The sequence below is a fragment of the Protomyctophum bolini genome (genome assembly GCF_963924005.1).
Source record: "Protomyctophum bolini genome assembly, chromosome: 3".
NCBI lineage: Eukaryota > Metazoa > Chordata > Actinopteri > Myctophiformes > Myctophidae > Protomyctophum > Protomyctophum bolini.
This window is the reverse complement of record NC_137864.1, coordinates 11,561,050-11,570,909: the sequence shown is the minus strand read 5'-3', so window position 1 is coordinate 11,570,909 and position 9,860 is coordinate 11,561,050. Positions and strand designations below refer to the sequence as shown.

Sequence of the window (9,860 nt, the reverse complement as noted above, 5' to 3'; positions counted from 1 at the left end):
TGCTGAAAATAGCCGATCTACAAGCTCACAGCGCGTTACGCTGCGGTGCAACCAAGTGTTAAATGACTTATGCTGGATCTCTTGTCCAGAAATGAAAGCCTGGGTATCGAGGCTACTTGTCCACTAGTCCCTTCCTAACATTTTTGTTTAGTTTTTATTTGTTTATTTGTTTGAAATTGTCAGTATATTTAGTCTTAGTTGTAGTTATCATAGCTTAGTTTTCATTTAGTTTCCATTTAGTTTTCGTCTGTGAAAAAAGGTAGTCGTCCTAGTTTTAGGCTAATGCGAGGCACGCCGCTGAGCCAGATGAACCGTACTGTGTACCGTACTGTGTAGCGTATACTGTGTACCGTACTGTATTTCAATGTGACTCCGTCCCGTCACATACAACTTGCATTAGATTTGTATTGAAGGGATATCGCCCCTTGAGATGCAGCATCTCATCTTCAAGGGGGACCAATAAAACATGAACAAGATTAACACCACCCAAAGGAGCGGGCCTACTGGGGACCTACTGGGGTGATAACAGCCCCATTCAACAGGATGAGTTCTAGATATCAGGCACAGTGGGAGACAGAGAGAGAGAGGGGGGGGGGGGGGGGGGGCAGATAGCCAGACAGACTGGAGATAAAAACTCTGGCGATAGAAGCGTGACACTGAAGCTTTGATGTGTCCTTTTATATTCTCACAGCCTGCCACAGGGGAGTTAGTTAATGCCACAGCACTGCCTCAGGTTGTCAAATGGAGACAAACAAAGCATAACAAATAAATAAAAAATAAAGATTCCCAAAATTAACGTGTAAAAAGAAACCATTTCCGGACCTTCCTGTTTTGACTTCTATTGAGGGGAAATGAGTGATAACGCCCAATTCAACACCAGCAGTGGTATGTCGTATCCTACATTCTGAGAAAGTGTCGAGGCTTGAAGCATGTCGCTTCTCAAACCATTCAGGCCGCGACACCTCACAAAGATCTGAGTCTGTGTGATCGTTTCCAAACAACGGACAACGGATCAGAATTCATGTCTCACCATTCGGTGTTGATTGGATGTATATGGTATTAAATAGGGCAATTGGGAAATCAATGTCAATGTATGAAGTTGGTTCAGCGCTGTTCAAATGTAATGTCACCTGTAGTTTGTGCTAAAATTATGAGAGCCAAGAAGTTAGAGAGAGAGAGAGAGAGAGAGAGAGAGAGAGAGAGAGAGAGAGAGAGAGAGAGAGAGAGAGAGAGGATAGAAAGTCAAAACAACGAACATTTGACTCTAATTTGTTTTCAAGATGTGAATCAAATATGAAATGATCAACACAACAGCAACAGTTGGTTAATAACTTTACCCAGTTAAACCCCAGCATCCATATTGTGGGGAAGGCCTTCACAGTAAATAGAGGATCGGCGTTGCAATCAGGTCTTCACTCGGTAGAACGGTGTATATATATATATATATATAAGTAAGTATAAAGTATAAAGTTAACCCAAAACCTCATTGAGACACATTGAGATTCTAATGTATTGCAAACGGTAGAAGGTGAAATAGCAACATCTGCTGGGCCATTAATAGGAACAGCAGGCTGAACGAAAACCCGGAAGTGAGCTTTAATTCCGGCCAGCGCGTTCATGTCCGAATGCACTGTACTCTGTTCCTACCCGGAAGGAGGAGTGAAATCGCTTCATGCGCTTTTGAGCAACTTAATGCAAGTGGATGGGAGGAGAAATCCGGTGCCGTCTCTATTAATATATATACTCTAAGGGTTTTCCCCTTGGTTGCAACACGTTGTGAGCTTGTTGATCGGCTATTCTCAGCCAAAGCTTTCCCCACAATAACAGAAAAGACACTAGCACGAAGCCCTGAGGGGACTCGGGTCAATCATACATAGGGTTTAAGTGGTTAAGGAGACATTATTTAGAAGAAAGAAATGGAAAAAAAAACCTTTCAAAGATGTTTTTAAATAACCGGAGCACAATGAAGAACCAAAGGAGTAGGTAAAATAAAAATAATAATAATAAAGCCTCGCCCAACGACGATGCTGTAGTTTCTGCTGATGGGAAAATAGAGGGAAATTAAAAAAAGGATGATGAGCGGGAAGAGGAAGAGAAGAAAGGGAAGAAAAGAAGAGAGTACGATACCTTTTACCCTAATGTCCGGGTTGTGAGCTTGAGGAGGAAAGAAAGAAAGAAAGAAAGAAAGAAAGAAAGAAAGAAAGAAAGAACATGCATTTTATTGAAGGAAAAATATGTAGGCCTGTACTGTTATAGGCCTGTTATAGATTAACGAAGAGCGCGATTGATTCATTCAAGTACACAAAAACACTGGTGAATGCACGGACAGAAATAAGTGGGGTTAGTATAACAATCACAAAAGTAGGGCAGCAAGCTACTTCTCTACACACACACACACACACACACACACACACACACACACACACACACACACACACACACACACACACACACACACACACACACACACACACACACACACACACACACACACACACACACACGAAGCACATACAGTACATGTGGATAGATTTATGTGCGTGGACAGATTTATGAGCGCATGAGAGAGTGAGAGGTGAGGAGAGACAGAGCGAGCGGCGGAAAGCACTACACGTAATATAGCACTGGTAATATGGGAACAATTATAACACACGCGCAGACACACACACACACACACACACACACACACACACACACACACACACACACTGGGGAAGTTCCAGTTTCCACACAACTTATATAAATGTAAATGATACAGACTAAATACAAAAGCCTATAGTAGCTGTTGGGCATAAACCTCTTATGTCCACTGCATATAACTTTATTTTCACACAAATGCATCACGCGTAGAAGATCTACAAGCTCAAAACATGGCTCGAAGCGACACGTTAATTCGAGCTTGTAGATCTGCTATACCTTTCCATTGTTGAATTTGAATGCTGAAGAGTAACAGTTCTGGACATATGAGGTTTCCACCCGACAGAGACGACAGCCATAAACTGCATCGCATGTGCACGACGCGCTGTGAACGTATAGATACGGCAACGTATAAATCAGGCTTAAAGGGTTTGTGTGTGTGTGTGTGTGTGTGTGTGTGTGTGTGTGTGTGTGTGTCTGTGTGTGTGTCAGTCATTTGAGAGTGCACCACGGTGAAGCTACTGGGTACAAAGTGCCAGTTGACGAGCGGGTTCAACCCCAGACGCGGGATAAAAAAACCTACTTTCGACACTCGGCGGCTGAGATAAAAAATGCCAGACGTGAATGAACGAACGCACAGCACAGAATCTACACTCAGCAGCGCCTCGGTGCACTGCATGCATGCTGCATTTTCAGGAGAGTAAATACCGCCATGCTTCTGTTGAAAGTGATTCAAAACATAGACTACACTGTCTGAGCTGCAGAAAATAATACAAGAGAGGAGAGGAGAGGAGAGGAGAGGAGAGGAGAGGAGAGGAGAGGAGAGGAGAGGAGAGGAGAGGAGAGGAGAGGAGAACGCTTGATCACTGGCCAATGTGATAAGCACAAACATAACGGTGAAAAGTGTTTCCAGCTGTTTCCATTCTACTGATGGCAATGGACCTGACCTCCTGGCTGGGAGCCCTGTCCCAAACCCTATAGCGCCGCTATTCTGGAGGCCAACGCTCCACGGGAAATAGTCGATCTACAAGCCCTGTGCTGCGTTGCATCGCTACGCACCGCAGAGCTTGTAGATCGGCTATTTCCAGGCTAAGACACTCGGCCAGATGGAAAAGAAGAAGAAGGAGGGGTCACGGGAGATCCCCCCGGTCGACTCAAAGGTTTAAGTGGTTAACCATGCGAGCGGATTCCCAGACGACTATTTTCAGAGTAAATGTGATGCAACGTAATGATGCGCTCCCACGACGCGCTGTTAGCGATATAGCGTTATTGATCGCTACGCTAACACCAGTGATGCGCGGGGAGCTGGGTTTTGGTTTGCGAGCGGTTTTCTTGTTTCGTTACATGAATTATGCTTATGACTTTGAAAGAATTCTAAATAATTGTTTGCTGAATTATTCATGTTGGAATATATCCACGGCTGGGAAGGTTGCAAGGGAGAGGGGAGGTTGCATTTATAGGCGAGCGTGGGCTCCTGGTGTGCAGAGCATTTGAGCATAGTGAGTGTGTGTGTGTGTGTGTGTGTGTGTGTTCATGTGTGTGCATGTGTGCGTGTGTGCACACATGCACACATGCATATATCGATCGATGTCGGTGTCGTTGTCGTTCGATGTCGATGTCAGTCGATGTCGATCGATGTTGATGACGACACATGTGAACATCTGTGCATATGTTCAATGCAAGCTGCTTTGCACTGGCTGCCCATTTATTTTAGAATTGAGTTTAACATCACCTACATGGCCATATCTGGTCTAATGCATCACCTACATGGCCATATCTGGTCTAATGCATCACCTACATGGCCATATCTGGTCTAATGCATCACCTACATGGCCATATCTGGTCTAATGCATCACCTACATGGCCATATCTGGTCTTATGCATCACCTACATGGCCATATCTGGTCTTATGCATCACCTACATGGCCATATCTGGTCTGGCACCCTCCTACAAATCAGATTTACGATGTTCCACCCCTCAACCCCATCAGATCTTTGGGCAAAAGCACAGTTGACCATTCCAAAATGCTGCTTGAAAACAGAAGGTGCCTTTGAAGTTAGAGCGCCTATACTTTGGCATGCCTTGTTCGAGGAGATAAGGCTCGCTGAATCTCTGCCCCGTTTTAAATCCCTTCTGAAAACTCACCTTTATAAAGCTGCTTTTCAACCCCCAGGACACTACATTGTAATGTATGTTGTTTATTTATATATTTATTGTGATGCATTGTTCTTTTCTTTGTGTTGTGGATTCATCTGTTAAGTGACCTATTATGTGTATTTTGTACGTACCCGTGCGTGTGTGCCTGTTGTGTGCGCGCGTGCAGGTGAAACCAACCACAAACTCACCAATGCTGCAGTGCTCTCCGGTCCATCCCTGGTCGCATTCACACTTGCCTTCCTTGCACACCCCGTTCTTGGTGCACATGGGGTGGCAGGCCTTCTGGTCGCACAGGCCGCCCGTCCAGCCGTCCTCGCACCGACACGCCCCTCCGTAGCACACCCCGCGGCTGCCGCAGTCCACCGCACACACCTCTGTACCGACGGGAAAGCAGATAAGAGCGATGATGAATGATATGACCATCAGCCTTCTTTTCTTTTTGCAATTCCGCCAACAAAATGTGGTGCTTGCCATGTATTTGAAATCATTAAAGGATGTGTAACACTGGTTTATGTCAATATTTTCCGGAAAAGAACATCTATCAGGAGACCACAAGGGGAGAAATGTAATTTTCCCATCTCTTGTGTACATTGCTTTGTATGGAATGTTGATTAATTTAGGACCACAATGGAAACAAGTCCCCATAACTCTTTTAATGTCTTACCGCGTGCCGTTTATATTTCTGACTAATAATGTAATCAATCAATAAATCAATCAATCAATCAATCAATCCCATTGACAAAACAATTCACAGAGCAATATCGAATTAAGCTTTCAACCCCTGTGTGCCCAAGACGTCCACAGACGTCCTGGGAATTACCCGTATGTGGTGTCCAATACGTTATTTTTGGGTTTTTTATAAAAACTAAAATATGTCCAAACAATGAATGTAAAAAGTGGGCACCCTGGGTTACTATTTTGAAAGTGTTGCGTGGGCACACAATGAGTTAAATACTTTTCATTGGTTAAATATTTGGAAAACCCTGCACACACACACAGACAGAGAACTGATTTATTAAAGATAATTAAGTTGAAAACCAGATAGGATGCTTGCACCCGACATAGATCATATACTGTCTGTAGTCAAATTGTTTGAGGAAGAAGTCCTTATACCCAGATAATAAAGCGTTTATCATAATTTCCCCCTCCTTTCATCCACTACCAAGAATTAAGATATGAATGTCATTTGTTCCCATGATATTTGATTAGACGATACTCTTGCCAGGTGTGATCCGTTGGATTGGCGAACGGAGAGCGCATGCAGAGTCCATTTGGTTCCATTACTCACACAGAGAGTAAGGTTCAAGAAAGCAGCCTGCACTGCTGCCGTGAACCCAACAGATGGTTGCGTTTAATTCGGGCTTCTCATTACTGATTAATATGTTATGGGTGGTGGGTAATTTTACGTTTACCATCCGTGCATAGCGGAGGGAGCCTTATTTCCACGAATGCAGCTGTGAATTATTATTATTAGTAATCTCACTCTTCTAAGCGTTAGTCATTGCACTGCACTGTACCGTACCGTGTCACACTGGGGCCTAATTAAACAATACGAGAGACATCACACGCCTCTCCTCCAGACACCAGGAGAACCACAACACCCCCTGTCCCGCTGCTGGTTGAAACCTCTTATCTCCAAATTTTACCTTGTTTTTTCTTTCTTTCTTGTTAATTAACGCCCTACTTGATCATACTACAACGTTACACGAATGTATCGAACGGTCTGCAATTTTTCCTTTTATTTTATTTTAATCTTGAAAAGTACCAGTTTTGGACAGATTTGGTTTCCAGGAAGACGGATCAGGAGGTAAAGCTGTTGCAGGGGAATCGGAAGGTTCCCGGTTCGATCCCCGACCGTTTCCCTCTGGGTTTATAGTGTCGAAGTGTCCTTGAGCAAGACGCACACACTGAACCCCCTGCTACTATACCCAGCTCCCCATGAGCAGGTTAGTGGTGCCTTGCAAGATTTCCTCCGCCGTTTGGTGTGTGAATTTAATACGCCTTGGGATAAAGGACGGTATCTAAATGCACCATTTACCATTACTCCTGCCAGGGGCCTTGACCAATGAGATTACATCTGCAGTTTGTCCCTGAGCGCCGCTGCCGCCACCGTGGCTGTTCATTGCTTCTTAGAAGGATGGATTAAATACAGGGGACACTTCCCCAAGGTGGAACAATAAAGAAACATGACATGGACAGACAGACAGACAGACAGACAGACAGACAGACAGACAGACAGACAGACAGACAGACAGACAGACAGACAGACAGACAGACAGACAAAGGTCTGCGGTGTGTTCAATACTGCTATATTATGGAACTACAGGGATATGTCACTTTCAACTAGAATAAACATAAATAAACAAATGCACATTAGGATGTCCTTCTAATGCAGGATTATTCTATGTTTTTTATGTACATTTTTATTTGAAAGTGCACTATCCCTTTAAGAGGTTGAACGAGAGAGAGAGAGAGAGAGAGAGAGAGAGAGAGAGAGAGAGAGAGAGAGAGAGAGAGAGAGACAGAGAGAGAGAGAGAGCACAGTGTTCAGTATTCTAATTGTTTGGTAAAGAGTGTGACTTGGCTCCGCTTCGGCAATGAGGAATTAATGAACAGGAATCAATTTAAATGCTTGTCCCTGACTCAACTCTGTCTGTGTGTGTGTGTGTGTGTGTGTGTGTGTGTGTGTGTGTGTGTATGTGTGTGTGAGTGTGTGTGTGTGTGTGTGTGTGTGTGTGTGTGTGTGTGTGTGTGTGTGTGTGTGTGTGTGTGCGTGCATGCGCATGTGCGTGTGGCTGTAATTGAACCCCGAGTCAGGACAACATCTAGTGTGCCTGGACCGTGTGTGGGCTTTAATATAGCTGTCAGCCTGCCAAATTTCAGCCAACACATATGTGACACGCACGCACACTTTTTGCAAGGTTATTGGGTTCATGGGATTTGTGGATGTGTATTTGTGTTAGGGTACAGAGAAAGAGACAGAAACATGAGAGGAGAGAGAGAGAGAGAGAGAGAGAGAGAGAGAGAGAGAGAGAGAGAGAGAGAGAGAGAGGTGCACATGCAGGCAGACAGACAGACAGACAGACAGACAGACAGACAGACAGACAGACAGACAGACAGACAGACAGACAGACAGACAGACAGACAGACCGCGGAGAGATTTGACATAACTTGCTCAGCAGTATGTGAGGGCAGCCTCAGGGTGTATGTGTGCGTGTGTGAGTGCGTACACACACACACACGTCCATTTCGTCTCCTATCTCAATGTCCATTTCCAAGTGCATTCCTCCCATCCCATTTCCCATCTTCTTTCAATGCATTTCTATCCCAATTCGAATAATTTCAAATATCTTTGGAATCAATTCAATTCAATGCAAGCTTCATTGGCATCAGTGTCTGTATAGCTAGACAACTAAACAAATAAAGAAAGAATATCAGCAACAGAGGCTGATATTCTGGGCTGATATTCTGCTTGCAGAGCAACTTGGGTAATGAAGTTAAAGATGTTGGCTGCAATGTTATGTGTCCAAAGTGGCCACGATACCCCAAAACTACATAGTGCTGCTTTAAGTTACATTTTGTCACTGTTAAACTGTTAAAGCAACAAAAGTATCAGATCTACAAGCTCAAAACATGTGTGAGTTACGAGGTGTCTCTGCTACTTTTGGTACTTTAAGTACATTTTGATGCCAATACTTTTGTACTGTATACGCCAGTACATTTTAAATTCCATACTTTTATGTGTAACAAGCCCCCAGAGAGGCTCTCCAATGTTGAAGCACTCGGCCCTACTGGTCAGAGGAGGGACTGCAGGCGGACCCGTGGAGTCATGACGAGGAAACCCAGTGCATTTGGGCTTTAACATTGAGCGCCCGTTTGCACGTACGCATTTGGTGTCAAAAAAACAAAAACAAAGAAGTAGACGGTTCTTCCGGGTGCTTCAAAACGCCACTGAGCAACTTCCACTGAAATGAATAGCGGGGGGGGGGGGGGGGGGTGTCTATCCTTGTAGTACTCTATGGTGGTGACTGCCTGGTGGGCTCTGTGTGGTAACTGCCTGGTGGGCTCTGTGTGGTGACTGCCTGGTGGGCTCTGTGTGGTAACTGCCTGGTGGGCTCTGTGTGGTGACTGCCTGGTGGGCTCTGTGTGGTAACTGCCTGGTGGGCTCTGTGTGGTGACTGCCTGGTGGGCTCTGTGTGGTAACTGCCTGGTGGGCTCTGTGTGGTGACTGCCTGGTGGGCTCTGTGTGGTAACTGCCTGGTGGGCTCTGTGTGGTAACTGCCTGGTGGGCTCTGTGTGGTGACTGCCTGGTGGGCTCTGTGTGGTGACTGCCTGGTGGGCTCTGTGTGGTGACTGCCTGGTGGGCTCTGTGTGGTGACTGCCTGGTGGGCTCTGTGTGGTAACTGCCTGGTGGGCTCTGTGTGGTGACTGCCTGGTGGGCTCTGTGTGGTAACTGCCTGGTGGGCTCTGTGTGGTGACTGCCTGGTGGGCTCTGTGTGGTGACTGCCTGGTGGGCTCTGTGTGGTGACTGCCTGGTGGGCTCTGTGTGGTAACTGCCTGGTGGGCTCTGTGTGGTGACTGCCTGGTGGGCTCTGTGTGGTGACTGCCTGGTGGGCTCTGTGTGGTGACTGCCTGGTGGGCTCTGTGTGGTGACTGCCTGGTGGGCTCTGTGTGGTGACTGCCTGGTGGGCTCTGTGTGGTGACTGCAGCCATGCCGTCAAGACGCCACCGTGCAGCTGACCCCCCCGGGGCAGCGCTGCTATTCTGTGCTCTTTGTCTCCCAGTGACACGGCGGGGTCACTCCAGGTGACAGTAATCATATAAAACAAGACAACAGTCAGCATGACGTGTCGTCCCTGAGCTGTGCCATCAGCGGCTGTGTGCAGATTGGGGACGACGTGTGTGTGTGTGTGTGTGTGTGCGCGCGTGAGTGTGAGTGTGTGTGACCTTTAGCAAAAGTCAAGATTTCTTCGTCAAACCATGATAAACGACATATATATACGACTATAGTATGTCGTTTTTCATGGTTTTCGACGATTACAAAAATCATGGAAATCATGAAAAA

General features: G+C 45.8%; 1 protein-coding gene across 5 annotated transcripts in view; it reads right to left on the bottom strand.

Moving 5' to 3' along the window:
* The window catches only part of tenm3 (teneurin transmembrane protein 3), a 363,756-nt gene that overhangs the window by 130,848 nt on the left and 223,048 nt on the right, over window positions 1-9,860 (bottom strand). For all 5 annotated transcript variants that reach the window (XM_080757108.1, XM_080757110.1, XM_080757109.1 and 2 more), the window contains exon 13: window positions 4,984-5,169. In XM_080757108.1, the coding sequence (XP_080613234.1) occupies window positions 4,984-5,169 (186 nt within the window). The remainder of the gene's footprint in view (window positions 1-4,983; window positions 5,170-9,860) is intronic.